Below are 23,892 nucleotides of genomic sequence, written 5' to 3' on the forward strand. Positions count from 1 at the left end.
ACTCTCTGCGTAAAGAAGTTCCCCCTCATATTACCCCTAAACTTCTGTCCCTTAATTCTGAAGTCATGTCCCCTTGTTTGAATCTTCCCTATTCTCAAAGGGAAAAGCTTGTCCACATCAACTCTGTCTATCCCTCTCATCATTTTAAAGACCTCTATCAGGTCCCCCCTTAACCTTCTGCGCTCCAGAGAATAAAGACCTAACTTATTCAACCTATCTCTGTAACTTAGTTGTTGAAACCCAGGCAACATTCTAGTAAATCTCCTCTGTACTCTCTCTATTTTGTTGACATCCTTCCTATAATTTGGCGACCAAAATTGTACCCCATACTCCAGATTTGGTCTCACCAATGCCTTGTACAATTTTAACATTACATCCCAGCTTCTATACTCAATGCTCCGATTTATAAAGGCTAGCATACCAAAAGCTTTCTTTACCACCCTATCTATATGAGATTCCACCTTCAAGGAACTATGCACGGTTATACCCAGATCCCTCTGTTCAACTGTATTCTTCAATTCCCTACCATTTACCATGTACGTCCTATTTTGATTTGTCCTGCCAAGGTGTAGCACCTCACATTTATCAGCATTAAACTCCATCTGCCATCTTTCAGCCCATTTTTCCAAATGGCCTAAATCACTCTGTAGACTTTGGAAATCCTCTTCATTATCCACAACACCCCCTATCTTAGTATCATCTGCATACTTACTAATCCAATTTACCACACCTTCATCCAGATCATTGATGTACATGACAAACAACAAAGGACCCAACACAGATCCCTGAGGCACCCCACTAGTCACCTGCCTCCAACCCGATAAACAGCCATCCACCATTACCCTCTGGCTTCTCCCATTCAGCCACTGTTGAATCCATCTTGCTATTCCTGCATTTATACCCAACAGTTGAACCTTCTTAACCAACCTTCCATGAGGAACCTTGTCAAAGGCCTTACTAAAGTCCATATAGACAACATCCACTGCTTTACCTTCGTCAATTTCCCTAGTAACCTCTTCAAAAAATTCAAGAAGATTAGTCAAACATGACCTTCCAGGCACAAATCCATGTTGACTGTTCCTAATCAGACCCTGTTTATCTAGATGCTTATATATATTGTCTCTAAGTATCTTTTCCATTAATTTGCCCACCACTGAAGTCAAACTAACCGGTCTATAATTGCTAGGTTTACTCTTAGAACCCTTTTTAAACAATGGAACAACATGCGCAGTACGCCAATCCTCGGGGACTATTCCCGTTTCTAATGACATTTGAAATATTTCTGTCATAGCCCCGGCTATTTCTACACTAACTTCCCTCAATGTCCTAGGGAATATCCTGTCAGGACCTGGAGACTTATCCACTTTTATATTTTTTCAAAAGTGTCAGTACTTCTTTTACTTTGAACCTCATAGTATCCATAGCTACTCTACTAGTTTCCCTTACCTCACATAATTCGATATCTTTCTCCTTGGTGAATACCGAAGAAAAAAAATTGTTCAATATCTCCCCCATCTCTTTTGGCTCTGCAGATAGCTGTCCACTCTGTCTCTCCAATGGACCAATTTTATCCCTCGTTATCCTTTTGCTATTAATATAGCTGTAGAAACCCTTTGGATTGACTTTCACCTTACTTGCCAAAGCAACCTCATATCTTCTTTTAGCTTTTCTAATTTCTTTCTTAAGATTCTTTTTACATTCCTTATACTCCTCAAGCACCTCATTTACTTCACGCTGCCTATAATTATTGTAGATCTCCCTCTTTTTCCGAACAAGATGTCCAATTTCCCTTGAAAACCAGGGCTCTTTCCAATTTTTACTGTTTCCTTTCAACCGAACAGGAACATAAAGATTCTGTACTCTTAAAATTTCCCCTTTAAATGTCCTCCATTTCTCTTCTACATCTTTCCCATAAAACAAAATGTCCCAGTTCACTCCTTTTAAATCATCTCGCATCGCATCAAAGTTAGCCTTTCTCCAATCAAAAATCTCAACCCTAGGTCCAGTTCTGACCCTCTCCATAATTATCTTGAAACTAATGGTATTGTGATCACTGGACCCGAAGTGCTCCCCAACGCATACCTCCGCCACCTGTCCCATCTCATTTCCTAACAGGAGGTCCAGCACTGCCCCTCCTCTAGTAGGCACCTCTATGTATTGCTGCAAAAAACTATCCTGCACACATTTTACAAACTCCAACCCATCCAGCCCATTTACAGAATGTGTTTCCCAGTCTATGTGTGGAAAGTTGAAATCTCCCACAATCACTACCTTGTGCTTACTACTAATCTCTGCTATCTCCTTACTTATTTGCTCTTCCAATTCTCGTTCCCCGTTTGGCGGCCTATAATACACCCCTATAAGAGTTGCTACACCTTTCCCACTTCTCAATTCCACCCAAATAGCCTCCCTAGATGAGCCCTCCAATCTATCCTGCCAAAGCACTGCTGTAATATCTTCCCTGACTAGCAATGCAACACCTCCACCTCTTGCCCCTCCAATTCTATCACACCTGAAGCAGCGAAATCCTGGAATATTTAGTTTCCAATCACAGCCCTCCTGCAACCACGTTTCACTGATCGCCACAACATCATACTTCCAGGTGTCTATCCAGACTCTAAGCTCATCAACCTTTCTTACAATGCTCCTAGCATTAAAATATGCACATTTAAGAAAACCCCCGTCTCTTATTCTCTGTTTATTTCCTTTTTTTTCTTTCTCCTCTTGTGTCCGAGTGCTTCCCATTTCTGCTTCCTGCCTCCCATTCTGTCTACTATCTTTCGCTATTTGAGTCCCTCGCCCCAACCATTCTAGTTTAAAGTCTCCCCAGCTGCCTTTGCAAATTTCCCCGCTAGGATATTGGTCCCCCTCGGGTTCAAGTGCAACCCATCCTCTCTGTACAGGTCCCACCTTCGCCAAAAGAAGTCCCAATGATCCAGGAACTTGAATCCCTGCCCTCTGCACCAGTCTTTCAGCCACGCATTTATCCTCCACCTCGCTCCATTCCTACTCTCACTGTCGCGTGGCACAGGCAGTAATCCTGATATGGTTACCTTTTTGGTCCTTTTTCTTAACTCTCCTCCCAACTCCCTAAATCCTCCCTTCAGGACCTCTTCCCTTTTTTTCCCTATGTCATTGGTACCTATATGTACCACGACCTCAGGCTCCTCCCCCTCCATTGTAACATGGCCCATGTTACAATGACAATAAAGAAACTATTCTATTCTATTCTCTGATTTAAGGATATCGCTGTGTATTCCCAGCGTCTCCTGGTTTTGTTTGTAGTTAAAATGCTGAAGTAACTCAGCGGCCTTTTGTGTCTCCAGCATGTTGTGTCTAACCGGTTTAAACCAGGATCTGCAGCTCCTTCCCACACATTTGTTTAGAGTTATTTGAGAGAATGCTCCGCTTATATAAACCACAGTGCTTCTAGTGATCTTCAGTGGAGGTTCTCAACAATGCACTTGCTGGCAAGGACTCAGTTGGCTGAGTCAAAGTCTACCAATGACCTCTGTGTTTCTGATCGAGGGAAGGATAAACTAACCCTTTGTTTTCCGAAGGTAGACAAAAGTGCTGGAGAAACTCAACGGGTGAGGCAGCATCTATGGAGCGAAGGAAATAGGCAACGTTTCAGCCCGAAACGTTGCCTATTTCCTTTGCTCTATAGATGCTGCCTCACCCGCTGAGTTTCTCCAGCATTTTTGTCTACCTTTGATTTTTCAGCATCTGCAGTTCCTTCTTAAACTTTGTTTTCCGACATTGGATTACTTTTCAATGTAAATTCTGAGCCATTAAGACTAAAATATTCACTAGACAGGCAGTATCAGTGGAGTTAGAAACATTTTTTTATCACATTGAACCTCCATTGTATCCTTTTAATCCATTTCCATTTGATCACAAAAATGAAATATAGTGCAGACAAAAATGCTGGAGAAACTCGGCGGGTGCAGCAGCATCTATGGAGCGAAGGGAATAGGCAGCGTTTCGGCCCAAAACGTTGCCTATTTCCTTCGCTCCATAGGTGCTGCTGCACCCTCTGAGTTTCTCCAGCATTTTTGAGTACCTTCGATTTTCCAGCATCTGCAGTTCCTTCTTAAACACAATGAAATATAGTGTATCTGCTTAACATTTAAGATGATAATACATTCTTTAAAATTCTGCTAGGGTGCACATAATAAGTTAAAATAAAACAGTTTTTCTCTGAGAAATTTTATTTGCAGTTTTTAGCTGCTTCATTTTCATGAATTCAAAACAAATGCAAACATCTTATGTGCATTATTCTAAAGTGGCTGATTAGCTACATTTTTTGCATCTGACCATTATTTAGATTTGGTTGGTCCGAATTATATTGCTGAACATAATAATCAATGCATCTTCATAAATTAAATAGCCTGTCTGAAGCCTTTGAAGGTAGAGTCAAACTCAATAGCTTTCAAAGATAGTGCAAGGCAGAAATAATCACTGCATAAGAATGTTAATTATATCAAGATTTAAAGCAGTAGTCACAAAATATTTTTATTTCCCCACTATTTAAAGATCTAACTAAGCTTAACAGTGACTGAAAAAGTACATCGTGTGCTAATGCTTTTATTTATTTCATTTAATCCTATTTAACAGATTTTCCTTGTCAATTATAGCGAAAGGGAAGATAATTCTTTTCAAACTGTGTGACAGCAAATCAGTGGCCCATTTTACACGTGGCCAATGGAATAAAAATCAGGAGGGATATAAATGTGTAATAAGAAACTGCAGATGCTGGTTTATACCGAAGATAGACACAAAAAGCTGGTGTAACTCAGCGGGACAGGCAGCATCTCTGGAGAGAAACAATGGGTGACGTTTCCGGTCGAGGAGAAGGGTCTCGACCCGAAATGCCACCCGTTGAGAGATGCTGCCTGTCGCGCTGCGTTACTCCAGTCTTTTGTGTCTATCTTAAAGCCCTGTCCCATGGTACGAGTTCTTTCCAAGAGATCTCCCGAGTTTGCCCTGATTCGAACTCAGAGCTTCATGGTAATGGCCACTCGTCGGTACTCGGGGCTCTCGTGGACATTTTTCAACATGTTGAAAAATCTTCACGAGTCTTCCCGTACTTACCTGCTGTTAGCGAGTCTTCCTGAGTACCTGCCGATAGCGTTACGAGCCGCTAAGAGACGTCCCCGAGCTCCGACGTACCCGCTACATTCATTCTCCGTGCTTACTACGAATTTGATTTTTTTTAAACTCGGGAGAGCTCTTGGAATGAACTTGTACCATGGGACAGGGCTTTTAGGAAAGATATATATCCTGATACAGTCCAAAGAAGGGTCCCGGCCTGAAATGCAAGTCTGAAGAAGGTTCCTGACCCAAAACATCACCTATCCATGTTCTCCCGAGATACTGCCTGACCCATTGAGTTACTCCGGCACTTTCTGCCTTTTTTGGTAACCCTTCGTCTGCAGTTCCTTGTTTCTATATTTTAATGCTCCACTGCAAAATCTCCTCAAGGCCATGTCTGAAGAAGGGTCTCGAGCCGTAATATCATCCATTCCTTCTCTCCAGAGATGCTGCCTGTCCCGCTGAGTTACTCCAGCATTTTCTGTCTATCTTCGGTGTAAACCAGCATCTGCAGTTCCTTCCTACACATGCCTATCCTGATGAAATTCTCCTCCTCTCTCAGTCTGAAGAAGGGTACCGACCTTAACCATCACCTATCCATGTTCTCTAGAGATGCTATCTGACCCACCGAGTTACTACAGCATTTTGTGCCTCTTCTCGAGTTATGAATCAATAGACAATAGACAATAGATGGGCGGACTGCCAAGAGTGCCTGGAGAGCGAGGGTATGAAGTTTTTGGTGTCTTTGTCGTGTTTTTGGCACTGTTTCTCTGCCCTAAAGTCATTTTGCACAGTGCGGCTGCCTGGCTTAATGTGAAGAAGGTGCTTTTGCGTTCGACAAGACAAGGCAAGGTGTTCTCGGCGGTGGATGAACTTGGAGACTTTCCTACTTTCAGCTGCAGGACTTTGCTTTTTGAGGATTGCTTTGGACTGTGACTGTCCCTGGGAATTGATTTGCTGAGCTGCTGGAGTGCCGGGAGCTGGTTTGTGCCTCTATACCGGATGGCGATGGCGGGGGCTCGGCCGAAGGCGAAGAGCTACGCAGTAGTGACATCAGCGGCGGAAGCGAGCCCATCTGAACATGAGCATCATGTTGACTTGGACTGGGACAGTTTTGGTATCTCGGTTCAAACTGGGCCCCAGATGTCCAGGGAATCAATTACGAAGGCTATGAATGCCCTTCTTGGTAGGGGGGCTATTGTCTCTTCCGAGCTCGAGAGGGGAAAGGTTGAGATGATATTGAAGACCCGGGAGGATGTGGTCAAAGTGTTGGAGAGGGTGATTCCAGTGGGGGGGGGGTCCATATGCAGGTGGACCCATGGGTGTCCAGGGTGAGACCGGTTCTCCTGCGGAGTTGCCCCACATGTATTCCGGATGCGACACTCATTCCACACCTGTCTCAGATTGGGGAGGTGCGGTCTAAGTGCTTTAGGATCATGCACCCTGGGGGGGACCCGGAGGAAAAAGGGATTTATAGTTTCAAAAGGAGGGTGTTCGTGAAGGTGGGGGAGGGGGAAGGTGATGAGGGGAGTTTCGAGGTGGAGTGTAGGGGTCTCCCCAGAACCGTGCGTTGGAGTTGGGGAAAGGCACGGTGTCATGCGTGCGGTGGTTATGGACATCTCCGAAAGGAATGTCCTAATCAAGGGGTCGCTGCTAGAACTTCTCGCGCAGCGGCCCAGGAATGCACTGCTGGCCCATCAGGGGTTGCTCGTCATGTCTCGGAGGGGCGGGGTGGAATCGCTGACCTGGCAGGGGCTGCCGGCTCTGCCTCGGTGATCCGGGGCAGCGGGGATAGCCCTTCTGGGTCTGCAGTTTCAGCCTTGGGGACCCAGGGCAGCAAGGGCCCCCGCCCCCCACATCCTGAACCTGAGGGGGTGGCTGAAGGTGAGACACAGGGTGAGGGGGGAGAGAAATGGGAGCAGCAGAAGAAGAAGAAGAAGAATAAGCAGAAAAAGACCACCTAAGCGAGTCAAAAGCAGGAGGGTGTGTTACTGCCGAGTGCGGAGATCACCCATGGGGCGCCTGTCAGCTCCGGGGGGGTCCAGAGTGAAGCTGCCGTGGCCAAGCAAGGAGCTGAGGTGGGCTCGGAAGGGGGTAGGGAAGGCAAAACGCGTGGGTGGTAAAGGAGGGGGGGGGGGTAGTGTGGAGGAGGAAGGACACTCTCCTTATGGAGGTTTACCACACCGCCGCATGCTAGTGGGACAAAAAGGAGGATTGGGCCTGGTGAGGAAGAGCAGGGACGTGAGTCCAAAGTTAGGTGGGTGGATTTTTCCAGATCTTCCACCACTGATGTGGTTGGAGGTCAGGAAATGACGTCGTCTGGGTTGGAGGTTGAGCATCCACCTCAGGGATCTCTCGAGGGTACCACAGGGTCAGGTGATGGGGTAGACCCCTCTGGAGTTGTGTCCTCTGGGCGGGGGGATGTTCTTTTGTCTCAGGGGCCCTCCGAGGGGGGATCTCGTCGTGTGTTGATCTTGGCTCCCCTGGGGGTGTGTCTTCTGGGTCGGAGGAGGTCCCCTTGTTTCAGAGGCCTACTGAGGGTGTTAGCACGCAGGAGGGTGGGGTAAGCTCCCCTGGTAGTGCGGACCCTGAGACGGGGGGGCAGCAGAGCAGAGTCAGAGTCAGGGGGGGGGGGGGGGGGGGGGGGGGGGGGGGGGGGGTGGTGTTCCAATCAGTGCTCAATTTTGAGAGCCAATGGTGGTTCTGAGGTGTATATTGTATTGCCGGCTGATTTAGCAGGGGAGGGGAAAAAATCTAGTGGAGAGCCTCTGGGTGTTGCCAGTGGAGGGGGTGCTTTCGGTGCTGTGGAGGTCGGAGTTACTTCAGGCAGCGACCTTCTTTCAGATTCTGGGGGTGCCAGTTTACCACAGACCCTGGGGGTGCCTCTTATTTTCTCTTCCCCAGGCCCAGATATAGAGGGTGAGGACAGAGCGCAGGAGCCCAGCCAGTCAGTGGGCTGCGTGACGTGGAGAGGGGCTTCGGGACCCTTCCCCGGCATTGATCCTGGGGGTGGTATCATGCCGGAGGAGAGGGAGAGTGGTGGGGCCGATTTGTGTGGAGGGGTTGGCGAAATTCCAGAGAGCTCTGGTTTTTCGAATTCTGAAAATGACCTTGGGGATGCTGAGCGTGTTGTGTCAGGTGCGAGTAACTTGGACGATAGCCCAGGAATCCAAGGTTGAGTCTCATGAAAGTGTTATCTGTGAAGTGAGGGAATTTTTAAAAACAAGCCGCACTAATAGAACAAGGTTAGAGGCGGCTAAGAGACGGTGGGCTGATCTGTCGTCCTTAGTTAAAACTCTCGAGGCTATCCTTGCGACCAAGGATAGTGATCTTCTTGGCTCTGAGCAGTGTCAGTTTAGGGACTTTTTGGAGTTCCTAAAAAGAGAGGGGGCTACAGAGCCCAGGAGGAGAAGTATGAGGATTTCAATTTAATGTACCAGTGCATTCACGTTAGCTACCCTAAACTTAAACGGGAGTAGAGCGAGTTTTCGCAGGTTCCAGCTTTTATCGGTCCTTAGGGAGGGGAAATTTGCAGTGTGTTTTCTGCAGGAGACGCATACTGTTGTCAAGGATGAACCCACTTGGAGGTTGGAGTGGGAAGGAGAGGTCTATATGAGTCATCTTAGCTCAAATTCGAGTGGGGTGGCCATTCTGTTGGCTCAGAATTTCTTGCCCAATATTATAAAAGTGCAAGAAGTTGTGCCAGGACGTTTGCTCCATCTGGCCGTGAGCCTGGATGGCATGCCGTTGCATTTCATTAACGTGTATGCCCCCAGCTCTGGCACGATGCAGGCCGGCCTAATTCAGGAAGTGAATGCTCTGTTGAGCACTATTGATCGGGGAGAGTGTGTCTTCCTTGGGGGGGACTTTAACTGCACACTTGAGGTGCGAGATCGTTCTGGTACTCAGTGTGCTCCTGCTGTAGCAAAGAAGCTGAGAGGGTTGATTGATTCTTTTGAGTTGGTTGATGCGTGGCGGGACCTCAACCCAGACTCCACTGCTTTTTCGCGGAGGTCTGAGGGCGGTGGTTCCCGCATTGATCGAATATATATCTCCCGAGCGTTTGTTTCCCGTGTCTCAGCGGCCTCAATGCAGCTGGTGCCATGCTCGGACCACTGTCTGGTGCGTGTGGATTTTAATCCAGCACGCGTTCGGGCTGGGTCTGCGTACTGGCACTTTAATAACCGGCTGCTGGAGGATCGGTGTTTCCGGGAGTCATTCACTCGGTTTTGGGTGCGGTGGAGAGAGAGGCAGAGATGCTTCTCTTCCCTAAGGCAGTGGTGGGATGTGGGGAAAGCTCACATCCGTATTTTTTGTAAGGAATACACGTGGGGGTCGACCGGGCGGCGGGACTCAGCGGTTGAGAAGCTTGAGAGGGAGCTGATGGACGCAGAGTCTCGCCTGGGTCAGGTTGGAGGTGACTCTTGCGAATGGGGTGTGTTTCATGAGAAGAAGGAAGCCTTGAGGAACCTGCAACTTGAGCGGTCCCGAGGCGCTTACGTGAGGGCGCGGGTCCAGATGCTGCACGATCTGGATCGAGCTTCGCCTTTCTTTTTCTCTCTGGAGAAAGGGCGGGGAGCCCGCAAGCAGCTCGTGGAGCTGCTCGCAGATGATGGCTCCTCTGTCACAGATCCGGAGAGGATTAGTGCCTTGGTCAGGTCCTTTTATGGTTCCCTGTTCTCCGCAGGTGGAGTCAGCGGGGAAGCTCAGCAGGACCTGTGGGAGAGTCTACCGGTTATAGATAGGGAGGTGGCCGATCTTCTTGATGGCCCTTTATCTTTGGAGGAGTTGACTTGTGCACTGCATCAGCTCAGGAGGGGTAAGTCCCCCGGGCTGGATGGGCTGACGGTAGAGTTTGTAAGAGCCTTCTGGGGTATCCTGGGGGGTGATTACATGTTGGTTCTGGGGGAGAGCCTGGCGACAGGGGAGATGCCCCTTTCGTGGCGTCGAGCAGTGGTTGTCCTGCTGCCCAAGAAGGGGGAACTCCGCCTGCTGAAAAACTGGCGCCCGGTCTCTCTCCTATGCACAGAGTATAAAGTATTTGCACGGGCGATGGCAAATCGCCTGGGCTCTGTGCTGTCTCAGCTGATTCACCATGACCAGTCTTACACAGTCCCTGGTCGGTCCATTCAGGATAACATCCACCTGGTTAGGGACCTGATTCATCTAGCACAGGGAACTGGTCAGTCAGCTGCGTTTCTGTCTCTTGATCAGGAGAAGGCTTTTGATAGGGTAGAGCATGAATACCTGTTCGGAACGTTGCAAGCGTTTGGATTTGGACCGCATTTTGTGGCCCGGGTCCGCCTCTTGTATGCTGCAGCGGAGTGCCTTGTGAAGGTTAATGGTGCGTTGTTGGTTCCCTTTCATTTTGGGAGGGGGGTCCGTCAGGGGTGCCCCATGTCAGGTCAGTTGTACTCGGTCTGTGTGGAGCCATTCCTGTGTCTTCTTCGGAGGAGGTTGACAGGCCTGGCCCTACCGGGCCCAGGGGTGGAGTTGGTTCTTTCGGCCTATGCCGATGATGTACTACTTATGTTCACCGATCCTGGTGACCTGCGGAGGATGCGTGATTGCCAGAAGATTTTCTCGGATGCATCTTCTGCCAGGATTAATTGGAGCAAGTGCTCTGGACTTTTAGTGGGTCAGTGGCAGGTGGACTCCCTGCCAGAGGAGATGGCAATGTTTGCGTGGAGCACCACGCACCTCCTCTATCTGGGGGTGTACCTGAGTCCCACTGAGGATGCTTGGCCGGCAAATTGGCAGGAGTTGGAGACGAAAGTGGTTGCCAGGCTGGGGCGCTGGTCAGGCCTGCTTGGAGTTCTTTCTTTTCAGGGGAGGGTGTTGGTCATAAACCAGCTGGTGGCCTCCATGTTATGGTACCGGCTGGCTACTCTTGTCCCGCCTCCCACTTTTGTAAATGCTTTACAGATGAAGCTGGTGGACTTCTTTTGGGGAAATAGGAAGCACTGGGTTTCCGCAGCTGTCCTGAGCCTCCCGTTAGAGGAGGGCGGCCAGTCCTTGGTATGCGTGCGTACCCAGGTGGCGGCTCTCCGCCTCAGGACTCTGAGGAGGTATATGTATATAGAGAACCCCCCCAGATGGCACGTTTTGGCCACGTATTTTTTGCGACAGGGTCGTTGTCTAAGGGGGGTCTCGCGGCTCCCGGTGGCGGGCATCAGTCGACCTGCCCTAAGGGGCTTGCCTGTTTTCTACCGGGATGTGTTAAGAGTGAGGAATCTGGTTGTTTTCAGCCAGCGTGTTGCTCCACGAGGGGAGGGGGATGTTGCGGCTGCGGGAGTGGCCGGTCCTCAACAAATCATGGCGGGTGTCGAGGAGAGGCGTGCGCCCAGAGTGGTTTTAAATGAGCCCTTACCCGCTCCGTCAGATCTGCTCTTTGGGCCTCGGTTCCGGGATATATCTCGGGCACCGGTTCCACACAACCTGAGCCGCCTTTCGGAGATGACCAGCGTGCCGTTTCGTGACGCGAAGAGACACTCACTGTATAGAATGTTCCTGCACATTCTGCACCTCCTTGCCTTCGTCTCCCGTCCCGACACACCATGGCGGACGGTGTTACCACCTGAAGGAGGGGAAGGTCCCCAGTGGGGGTCCCTCTACAAGGGAGTTGTCCCCCTATACGTGGGGGACCTGGGGTGGAGAGTGCTGCACAGAGCGGTGGCGTGTAACAAACTTTTGAGTCGGTTCACGGACTCGTCCGCTGCCTGTATTTTTTGTGGCGAGGAAGAGACCGTGTTCCACATTTATATGGAGTGTGAGAGGCTACTGCCCCTGTATCAATATCTGAAGGGGTTGTTCCTAAAGTTCTGGTTACATTTTAGTCCTACGATTCTTGTGTTTGGACACAAGGCAGGGTGTGGGGAGAGCCAAGTGGGAGGGTGGGACCTACCTGTCGGTCTACTCCTGGGCCTGGCCAAGATGGCCATACGCGGATCCAGGCAGCAGGCGATGGATGGTCAGGCAAGAGTCGGCTGCTTGCCCCTCTTTCGGGCCTATGTCCGTGCACGTGTGTCCCTGGAGAGGGAACATGCGGTGCTCACGGGGAATTTGGAGGTATTCCGTGGGCGCTGGTCACCGCGTGGGGTTGAGAATTTTGTGAATATTTATTTTAATGTTGTACTATATTGACACGATATAAGTGTAAATCTTGTTTTGTGTATGATTTGATCTGTTGTAATAAAGTCTTTAAAAAAAAAAAAAAAAAAAAAAAAAAGAGAGAGAGAGAGAGAGAGAGAGAGAGAGAGAGGGGAGGGAGGGAGAGAGGGGGGGGGAGGGAGGGAGAGAGAGAGAGAGAGAGAGAGGGAGGGGGAGAGAGAGAGAGAGAGAGAGAGAGAGGGAGAGAGAGAGGAGAGGGAGAGAGAGAGAGAGAGAGAGAGAGGGAGGGAGAGAGAGAAGGAGAGAGAGAGAGAGAGAGAGAGAGAGGGAGAGAGAGAGAGAGAGAGAGCGAGAGAGAGAGCGAGAGAGAGGGAGAGAGGGAGAGAGGGAGAATGGGATAGGGGAGAGGAGGAGAGGGAGGGAGAGGGAGGGAAAGGGGAGAGAGAGAGAAAGAGAGGGAGTGAGGGAGGAAAATAGTTATGCTGCCTGCCCTTCTAAGTTACTCCAGTACTTTGTGACTATCTTCGGCATAACCAGCATCTACAGTTCCTTTCTACGCAAACTAGTTATGCCATTCGCTGGAATGAACAATCAGTACATATATTCAGTTCATAAATTCTTGGGGAAGAATGAGCCCATTCAGCCCATCAAGTCTACTCCGCCATTCAATCATGGCTGATCAATCTTTTCCTCTCAACCCTCCTGCCTTCGCCCCATAACCCCTGACACCCGTTCTTGTCAAGAGTTTTGAATAATAATAATAATATTATGGGAGCTTGTTCTATGTAAGGGTGTCCACAAGTTGGGCGTCTGTAACCGAGCGACGGGCTGTATTTCCATGGTGCTCTCCTTGGAAAAGAAGGGGATACAGAATGAGTACAAACTTGCAAAAGTCATCTACTGGACTAGGTGGAGGTTAAAAGGACAGCTTTTGCTTGCATGAACACTGTATTTCATAAGGTTTACAACTGGGGGAGTTGAAAGAGCCAGTACTAACCTACTGAAATGGTCCGGAGGTGTAGACTTCAGACTTCAGAAATACAGCGCGAAAACAGGCCCTTCGTCCCACCGAATATGCACCAACCAGTAATAGTAAGATTAAACAAGAACTTACCAGTTTGAAGTTTGATCTGTATTTTATGAGGCGTTACGATGAGGGATTACGTGAAGAACCCGCCTCAGGACGCACGTGCGGCATACTTCAAAGCAGCGGTGTGGAATCACAGATAGACACAAGTATTTGAAGTAACATAGTAAAGAAATAGAGACATCAATTTATCAGTTTGATCCATATAATGAGGGTGGGAGCGGAGGGCACGTAATCCCTCATCGTAACTCCTCATAAAATACAGATCAAACTTCAAACTGGTAAGTTCTCGTTTAATCTTACTATTTTACTTCGGAGTCACGTGAGTGACTACGTGAAGATTTCAAAGCTCTGTGATTTCAAACCGTGTAACAGCTATTACTACACCACTGCCGAAGTCTTTGAGGGAGGAAGTGTGTTATCGTAATCAACCAATGAATCTGTTTATAGAAAAACACAATGGTATTTTTACAATAACAATGAAGAAATTTAAATGCTCCCCTGGGCTAATTTAAATATTTGCAGACTGGAATCTTTCCTGCAAATAAAAACAGGTTTTGTCAACAGTTTATAATAATTTTTTTCTCTGAACGTTTTACCCCCACCATTCTGCTGTAGCCAGGATGTGGTTTATAGGCACGTCCATTCTTTTGCCGTTGACGTGGAAGCTTGTCCTGTGGAATGAAAACTTTGTACATGTTAGTTTTATCCCAGGAGCTTTAGTACCTGCTTGAGCCATCCCAAAATGGCTCGTTACCCGACCACAAGGTTTTTTGTGACCAACCCACAAGGCTTTTCATCTCCCTCGAATATTTAGGTTGTGTCTATGTAGGGTAATAGGGTCATGGCACATTACCGTGTTTTCTGGCGGGTAAGCCCGGATTTTATGACTGGATAAGGTGTTCCTGGTCTGGTTTGACCATTCCCTGGACAATGATAGAGATCTGGTCTGAAGCTATGAGCATGGTGTCCAGTTGCAATAGGAGTAGTGACTGGACCCTCTGTGCTGCTCCGAGTGCCCTCAACATATGTGTTTAGAGCATAGATGGTTCAGGTTGAGGGATCTGGCTGGTGGGCATCCCCTGAGGTATGGCAGTACCACTGTGACATCCCATATATGGGTGTACCTGGTCTAGGGGTTTAGAGTTGTAATACCCTTCATAGATTTACCACCAGCCAGTGTGACCCCATGGCCTGTTGTCCTGTAGCTGTTTTGAAAAAACAGGCAGGGCAATTCTAGCTGTGTTGATGGTACTGTAGCCGAATCCTTCATCATGGTGAAGGTTCACCAGGAATTCCAGTACGTAGTAACTGTAGCGGTTGAGTAGGTTATCCCTGTATCCATGCAGTACTTCTCTTGACGCTGGACAAGTGCTGTAGTCCAGTGGATGTTCAGAGGGATGCTGACATGGTGTCGACGGTTCGGTATAACAATCCTAGTCCCAGATGTGGCTTGTGCAGAATCTGCAACCCAGGAGCTTGAATTTCCCATGGCACAGATGACTTGTGCCCGGCTCCGAGTGTTAATAATTCTGGGTCACTGGGGAATACCATCGAAGTTTCAACAACCATGTCATGGAGTATTGGGAACCATGGCTGCGTAAGTCCGTCAGGTACTATCAAAATACCTGAAGCAGAATCCTTTTGTACTGTGCGTAGTCCCCGACTGATGAGGCAGAAGGGAAGAAATACATAGAAATAATTTCACCAATCCAGCGCGAACGCATTTGCTGCCCCAGGGTCTGGTTCCCACGCGACATACATAGGACATCCCCAAACACCTGGTGATTTAGCGTTGATGCAGATAATCGATATCTGGCGTGTCATATAGCTTGATAGTTTTATTAAACTTTTTTATAAAACATCTAATCGATGTTGTCATTAAATTTATGTGACCTGGTGTCTGTCACTGTATTTAGCTTACCTGGCAGGTAAGTTGCTGATAGTCAAATACATCTTTGGACACACCATTGCCAAATTGTTTTGACCAACTTGTCGCATGATACTGACTTTATGCCGCCCATATGGTTAATGTAGGCCACCACCGTAGTATAGTCTATTTATAACCGTACATGCAAGTGCTTTAAATCCATAAAATTCACCCAAACATTTTTAGATAATTAATGCCCAGTATAAGTGGTAACCCCACCACTGTCTTTCTGATATTACTTCAGTGGGTAACTTCATGAGACGCTCAATGACAACCTATATGTCGTTTTTGATACTAAGGTCCGAATTATGTAGACAGAAATGCTACCATTTTTCCAATTACTCTGTTACTTGTCGAGTAGTTCGTAGTTTGTTGACCATTAATTTGTTGCTTGTTTGTGCCAATTCAACTATGTTGTCTCTTGGCAACATTATAGTCACGTAGACTGAATTAATATGAAACCCAAGATAGTCCAGGAAAGAGCTCTATATGCTGGTAGGAACCAGACCCACCTACCTCCATGGTTATTGGCGGTTTTGTCTTTTCTGTTTTCTGAGTGCTTTGTTCTGAAGACGTGCTGGCGATGTTGGGGGGAGGCACATTTTCCAGGGGGTCCGCGGCGGGCCCTGATCTAAAAGATCTTTGGGGATAATGCGGCCCCAAGCGTTCACCAGTCCCATATTCTAGACGTCGACTGGTGGATGCCGTGGGGTGCTGCCGCTTGGGTATCGGAGGTCGTGGTTTGCTCGTCCCGGGGCCTGCCCTCATGATGCCGAAAGTTTTTGATGCCTCTTCCATCTCCTTCAGCTTTTTGTTCAGATCTCTCCCAAATAGCAGTGAGTCTCCCTCCGCAGCTGGGGCTTTACACAAGCCTGCAAATTTGGCATTGAGGGCAGGTCTTATATTCTCCCTCCGGAGATTGTTTAGTTCGAATTATACACCTTAATGCCAGCACATCCTGCTGGTATGTATTCATCTCCGTTGTCTCCAGAGAACGAGCATAGGCTGTGATAGCAGACATCAGGAGCCTTAGGAACCGCTGTAGCTTGAGTTTTTCTGCCCGCATAAGGGCCCCCACATTTTCCCAGATTTGGCTGTTGAGGCTTTTTCCCTTAAGGGCCTCACAGTTCTCTGGTGCTGTATGTTCTTGCAGCACCTCGGCGAGCACCTTCTCCAGTAGAGGTTTATTGGATAGGTGATTAATACTGGCTGCCATTTTTTGGCTCCAGCGGTGCTCCAGCCCGTGGGGTTGCTACGAAGCGGTCCACCACACCCAACAGCTGTTCCTGTTCCTGCACCCCATGCATACTCCCGATTTCGTCCGCCTGCCCCATTTCCCGACCAGCCCTGCCCTGGTCACCAATGCTAGCCTCCTGCTCCAGCCCGTAGTATGAGGGTAGCAAAGGGCAGTGCCTGACACGACACTATGGAGGAGGTACCTGTCCTGTCTCCCCGGGAGCGCTGCTGTTTCCGGTGGACCATCTCCTCCAGGAGCTGCTAAATGCAGCTCAGGCGGCTGTCTCTCTTCTGCTTTGGTGGAGACATGTCCCCCTCCGACGAATCGGAGACGACCGGCCGTTTGGCTTCCTGGCCGCTTTCCCAGTCCGCCGTGCAGGCTCTGGTGAGACTGGGCTTGGCTCGGTCTCAGGGATAGCGAAACCGCTCTGAGAGCGACGCTGCCGCCGGTTGCTGCCCCGCTGGTAGAGTTGGAGCGGGGCAGTTTCTCTTTGCGTGTTTTCTGCGTTGTGTTCCTGAAAGCCTGCAAAACACAACTGCAACTCACCTCTCCAATGCCCAAGAGCTGCTCCTGCAGCTCAGGCGGCTGTCTCTCCCCCTCCTGGGTGGAGAGACGTCCCCGTCCGATGTCGGAACCACCGGCTGGTTCTTGATACATCCAGCCCACTGCTCAGGCGCTAGCGGGGCTGGGCTCGGTCGCGGTGTCGGGGTAGCGACCGCCCGCTAAGCGGTCCTACCGCCTGTTGCTGTCCCCGCAATGAGACGCTCCTCCGTCGAGCGGGCAGGTGCAGCGTTCTTCCCAGCCCGCTGCTGAAGTGCTGACGGGTTTGGTACAGTGTCGGAAGCGGGGCGCTGGTTAGCGGTCCTGCCGCGGTGCGCTCTCTCTCTCTTGCACTCGGGCTGCTGTTAGAGTGCAGCGCACTCCACGCCAACACTGTGGTAGTGGGTCCGCCCCTTCATCAGCTCCGATGGTCGGAAGCCTCCGCCCGCCCGTCTGCCTGCCTTCACCTGGCCAGCTACTCGAGGGGCGAGCGAGGACTGAGGGGAACCTCCAACGAGTGCAAGCGCCGTCTTCTCCGTTGTCACCCCTGTGTGGAGTGGTACCGGCACCGGCACAGCTCCCAGTCCGTGGTCCGCCGTGTGTGCAGTCCTGGCGGCGTCTTTCTCCCCCCCCCCTTCCGCGAACGGAATACTCCTTCCCCGGAGTCCAAGGGGGCCGCTTGCATGCCCTACGGGGAACAAGCAGACGCGAGGGGCTGTTAAATTAAAGGTAAGTACTTACCTAAAGCTTAGTTTTTCAAATTGTAGCGGGAGCCCTGTCTCCCGCCTGCCGCTGTTGCCTGCTGAAACGTAATGCCGCACGTGCGTCCTGAGGTGGGTTCTTCTCGTAGTCACTCACGTGACTCCGAAGTAAAATCACCCCAACACTAACACTGTCTTACACACTAGGGAGAATTTTACAACTTATTTTACAGCCAATTAAATTACAAACCTGTACATCTTTAGAGCGTGGGAAGAAACCAGAGCTCCTGGAGAAAACCCACGTGGTCCCAGGTAGAACGTACAAACTCTGTACAGACAGCAGCTGTAGTCAGGATTGAATCAACCTGGGTGTCTGGCACTGTAAGGCAGCAACTCTACTGCTACACCACTGTGCGCCCCTGATCAATACCTCTAACTCAGGGTCATGATTCAACCAGTTCACACAATAATACACACTACACAATACACAATGACATCCTTGGAAGGGCTTGGAAGTGCTCCATACTCAGTAGACTTTACCGTTAAGAGTCCATCAGAAGTTCATTTGATAAACAGCGTAGAACAGAACTGCCTGTTCCAGCCAACCTTTGAGCTTAATTTGTACTGAATCAGGTGCGATGCGTTGAGATAGTTACCACTCTAATAGGTTCCACTCTATTAATCTTCTGTCGTCCAGGAATCGGGCTGAAGAATGGAGAACCTTTTTGCCAGATTTATGACGCTTCCCTCACGTCGCAGTCTTCCCAAAGAGCTTCACAGCCAATGAATGGACCACCTACAGTGAAATGTTACAAAACTGGGAGATTACTGAATGAGCACTGAGCAACTGAAACTACGCAGTTTCAACATTACATCCCTGTTTTTGGATACTAGCCCTCTTGCTTTCTTTACTAACAATTCGACTTGCAGATTAAACTTTTGGGAATCCTGCACCAGCATTCCCAAGTCCCGGTGCACCTCCGATTTCTGGATTCTCTGCCCATTTAGAAAATAGTCTATGCCTTTATTCCTACTACCAAAATGCATGACTCCACATTTTGCTACACTATATTCCATCTGCCACTTCTCTGCCCACTCTCCCAACCTGTCCAAGTCCTTCTGTAAAATCCTTGCTTTCTCTACACTACCTGCCCCGCCACCTCTTTTCGTATCATCCACAAACTCTGCCACAAATCAATCCTCTAGTGAAAAATCATTAATATACAACGTGAAGAGTAGCAGCCTCAGCACCGACCCCTGCGGAACTCCGCTAGTTACTGGCAGCCAACCAGAAAAAGCCTCCTTCATTGCCACTCTTGTCTTCTGCCATCCAGCCAATCTGCTTTCTATGCGAGTATCTGCCCTTTGATACCATGGGCTCTCATCTTCCTAAGCAGCCTCACGTGTGGCACCTTATTAACGGCTTTCTGAAAATCTAAGTAAACAACATCTACTGACACTTCTTTGTCTGTTCTGCTTCTTCAAAGTATGTTTATTGTCCAAGTGATCCAGTGCAAGAGTGGAGAGCCAATGAGATCATATCCTCCATGGATCTGGTGTCATTAATTAACAACTTCTCTTCTGAGAAGCAAGGAGAGGGAAGAATTACATTCCATGTTTTTCTTCACTCCTTACAATGCCATGTACAACAGTGATCGCAACTTCTACTGAAGTGTGGATGGCCATCGGCTCGCTAGAAGCTCATCTGCCCTCGGACAGGTCTTATGTTTGGTCCTGCTGGGGGTCCACAGCCCCATCCACACCTGGCAAACCAGGTGGGGGAGACGGTTTAGTCGCTGACTATCAGACCATGGAGCAAGTAGCACGGGATTTTGCCTTGGATAGGAAAGGTTTAGAGGGATATTGGACAGATACGGGCAAATGGGACAAGCGTAGATGAGGCATCTTGATCAGCATATACAAGTCGGGCCAAAGGGCCTGTTTCCATGATGTATGATCTCATGAGAGAGTCTGGGAAAACTAGAACTGCTTATGAGAACAAAAGGAAGTGATGATGCAATGGAAGGTATGACCAGAAAATTGCAGCATGGGAATATTCTGCATTTTATTGTTCTTTCAGCTGTTTTCTGACCACGGGTGCTGCCTGTGTAGAGTTTGGACATTCTCCCTGTGAATGTGTGGGTTTAGTCCGGGTGCTCCAGTTGCTCCTCCTACAATCCAAAGACGTGCAGAAACAAATCGGCAATTGGGACAAACCCTTTAGTTTACAGAATTCCTCCAGTTTAGATTCTGCTTCTGTTCCCATAGTGATGGTATCCATCTGGCCTCAATCTAAATGGCGGACTAACTTGGGAAAATTAATGTAATGGCAGGACAAAGCCTATTGGGAAAGCGCCCCATGAAAGGGGAGATAATCTGTGTTGAGCAATAATCTTGGACTGATCCCAGCATCTTGTTTTTTAATCTAATTGATCCCCGGGCAACTGTGTGAATGCTGCAGTGGGTTCATGCTATTTGTAAACCTATAATTTACAGTTTATATTCAGAGCATCCTCCTAATGATGCAACTCGTGAAGTTCGGAATGAACTGCAGCTGTGGTGAAGTGTCTGGGGAAGGTTTCCATTGCCTCCTCCTTTATCCACTGTGAGTACTTACTCCTGTTTCAGTGGCACAGATGTCACAACCACTAAAACATGTTCAGGTCTGTCCAACTGAGAGCAAAGCAAAGCAATAAATGAGGGATTGCTTTCTGCTGCATTCTTATTCTGATGAAAACTGCTTTGACCTCCACTGTCTCTCTTGAGCTGCGAACCCTCTTTGTCCCAGACTTGACGAGTGCATCACTCCTCCAACTTGTGACCATTCTGTCCACCCTGATAAAGTGAGTGTACCTGACATGGAGATCCTTTCATCTTTGCTTACTCTCTCGTCTGTCATCATCACCACCTTAAGGGCCTGTCCCACGAGCATGCGACTCCATGCGGCAAGCGCGGCCTAACGTGGTCGCTTGAGCCGTACGGCCTCGCGGGGCCGGTCCCACTTTGATCGCCGGAGCCATATGGAGTTGTGCGGAGCTGGTCCCGACATCGCGTGGGGCTCTGAAAAACTGACCGTGTTCAAAAATTCCGCGCGGCAACGGCCTGCCGACCCGCAGCCGCCTCGACGGCCGTGCGCAGCATCTCGACGCCGTACATCACATGCAAACTTTCCGCGGACTTCGCTCGAACTTCACGTCACTCACTCGACCTCCGCGCGGCCCCCGCTTCCGGTTTGGTCGCGCTTGCCGCATGCAGTCGCATGCTCGTGGGACAGGCCCTTTAGGATTTTACAAAGTTTATGCACTATGTCAGGAAACTAGCCTGCCCAGAAATGGACTACAAATAACGAGGGGTGACATCGTGGTGCAGCGGTAGAGTTGCTGCCTTACAGTGCTAGTGACTATGGGTGCTGTATGTACTGAGTTTTACGTTCTCCTCGTGACCATGTGGGTAAACCCGTGTGCTCCGGTTTCCTCCCACAATTCAAAGACGTGCAGGTTTGTAGTTTAATTGGCTTCAGTAAAAAAAATAGTCCCTAGTGTGTGGGATATGGATTGCTGGTTGGCGCGGACTCGTACGGCCAAAGGGCTTGTTTCCACGCACCATCTCAAAACTAAACGAAACTTTCTGTCTGGAGTTTGCACGTTGTCTTGATGGCGGGTTTTCATCTGGGTGCTCCTTCTACACTCTAAAGACGTGCAGGTTTGTAGATGAATTGCCCCTAGTGTGTAGGATGTGAAGTGGGATAACTTAGAACCAGCATACTAGAAGATTTACTAGAATGTTGCCTGGGTTTCAGCAACTAAGTTACAGAGAAAGGTTGAACAAGTTAGGGCTTTATTCTTTGGAGCGCAGAAGGTTAAGGGGGGACTTGATAGAGGTTTTTAAAATGATGAGAGGGATAGACAGAGTTGACGTGGAAAAGCTTTTCCCACTGAGAGTAGGGAAGATTCAAACAAGGGGACATGACATGAGAATTAAGGGACTGAAGTTTAGGGGTAACATGAGGGGGAACTTCTTTACTCAGAGAGTGGTAGCTGTGTGGAATGAGCTTCCAGTGAAGGTGGTGGAGGCAGGTTCGTTTTTATCATTAAAAAAATAAATTGGATAGTTATATGGATGGGAAGGGAATGGAGGGTTATGGTCTGAGCGCAGGTATATGGGACTAGGGGAGATTATGTGTTCGGCACGAACTAGAAGGGTCGAGATGGCCTGTTTCCGTGCTGTAATTGTTATATGGTTATATGGTTATATGGTTATACGGGTGATTGCTGGTCAGTGTGGACTCGGTGGCCCGATGGATACAGATTTCATGCTGTATCTCTAAACCAAACTAAACATCCCACATGGATCCTGATCTCCTCTGACCTCTAACCCAACCTCCATGACACATCAGTCCATCACGCTGATGAACATTCTTCTTATTTCCAAACTCCTTCAATGAAGCTTCTGCAATCTACTCCAATTTTCATTGTTACACGTTCTTTTGCTTTTGATTTATTTGTTCATAGTCAATGGACATTTCTCGCAACATTTTTATTGATTGGCTGACGGAGAGAGAGAGAATGCAAGGGTTATTTGAAATTCAATGGCGGTGTGAACATTAATTTCTCTAATTTCAAGTGACCCTTGCATCCCTCTCTCTGTGTCCCTCCCTCACCCGTCATCTTAATAGTTTTACTGCTCGTATCCCTTTATTATCACCTCTTCACCACCCAACAATGGACCATTGTGGGCTCCACCTCTCCTGAGTCATCGGTGTCGTCTCTGATTTGTTCTGTACCCTTTCAAACCACTAGTTCCCCTCTCCCCTGACCCTCAGTCTGATAAAGGCGGGTGTCTATACTTGGAGTCAGAGAATGGAGGTGAGGTTCTAAACACGTACCTTGTATCTGTATTCACCGAGAAGGACTTGGAGGAGAGTGAGGGTAGATGAGAATGCTGGAGAAACTCAGTGGGTGAGGCAGCATCTATGGAGCAAAGGAAAAGGTGAAGTTTCGGGTCGAGACCCTTCTTCAGACTGGAGGAGAGTGAGATCAGTGTGGAGAATACAAATATGCTCGGGCAGTTTGAGACTGAGAAGGAGGTGGTGCTGAGACTCTTGAAGAGTATTGAGGTGGATACGGCCCGAGGGCTCTGATGGATCTCTCGTAGGTTCTTGAGGGAGGCAAGGGAGGAGAATGAAGGGGCCTTGACGAGGATCTTTGTTTCTTCTCGAGCTACAGGAGACGTCCTGGAGGACTAGAGAGTGGCCAATGTTGCTCCTTTGTTTAAGAAGGGAAGCAATGTAAATCCAGGGGACTAAATTTTAAGAAAGAACTGCAGACGCTGGAAAAATCAAAGGTAGACAAAAATGCTGGAGAAACTCAGCGGGTGAGGCAGCATCTGTGGAGCGAAGGAATAGGTGACATTCCGGGTCGAGACCCTTGGGGATGATGAGGGGCATAGATAGGGTAAACACTCAGAACCTTTATGTCAGGGATGACTCCCATACAAGTACTCTGAGGCTTCCAAGCAGTACTTTCTTTCTTATGCCCCTGTCCCACTTAGGAAACCTGAACGGAAAACTCTGGAGACTTTGCGCCCCACCCAAGGTTTCCGTGCGGTTCCCGGAGGTTCCCGGAGGATTTTGTCAGTCTCTCTACCTGCTTCCACTACCTGCAACCTCCGGCAACCACCTGCAACCTTTGGGTACCGCACGGAAACCTTGGGTGGGGCACAAAGTCTCCAGAGGTTTCCGTTCAGGTTTCCTAAGTGGGACAGCGGCATAAGTACGTTTGATTAGATATTTCTCAACCCTTTTTAAATTCTTCTAGAAGCGTCCCTTTCACCACACCTCATTCATTCATATGTATTCTCACAGTCATTCAGCTTGAAAGCAGGTCCTTTGGCCCAACATCCATGCCCGCCTAGATGACCCATTTAAACATTTGCCCGCATTTGCCCCATATCCCTCTAAACCTTTCCAGTTAATGTACCTGGCCAAATATCTCCTCCTTCGTGGCTCTTGATCTTCCTCTCTGCTCCCTTGGATATTTACTCCATGAAACATGGACATGGACATGTTGGCCAGTGTGGGCAAGTTGGGCTGAAGGGCCTGTTTCCACACAATATCACTCTATGACTCCACGACTCCCTGAAACAATATCGTCACAGTGATTAAAAGGAAATACAGACGTAGAAACAAAGAACT

The 23,892-nt window shown here is 48.7% G+C and overlaps 1 protein-coding gene across 1 annotated transcript in view; it reads right to left on the reverse strand.

Moving 5' to 3' along the window:
• Nucleotides 1–1,218: 1,218 nt before the first annotated feature.
• Nucleotides 1,219–23,892, reverse strand: part of LOC129711753 (uncharacterized) — a 53,215-nt gene continuing 30,541 nt past the window's right edge. Inside the window, exon 2 of the mRNA XM_055659682.1 lies at nt 1,219–3,142. Coding sequence (XP_055515657.1) covers nt 1,357–2,745 — 1,389 coding nt within the window. The 5' untranslated portion in view covers nt 2,746–3,142 and the 3' untranslated portion in view covers nt 1,219–1,356. The remainder of the gene's footprint in view (nt 3,143–23,892) is intronic.

Source organism: Leucoraja erinacea, chromosome 30 (genome assembly GCF_028641065.1).
Source record: "Leucoraja erinacea ecotype New England chromosome 30, Leri_hhj_1, whole genome shotgun sequence".
Taxonomy (NCBI): Eukaryota; Metazoa; Chordata; class Chondrichthyes; order Rajiformes; family Rajidae; genus Leucoraja; species Leucoraja erinaceus.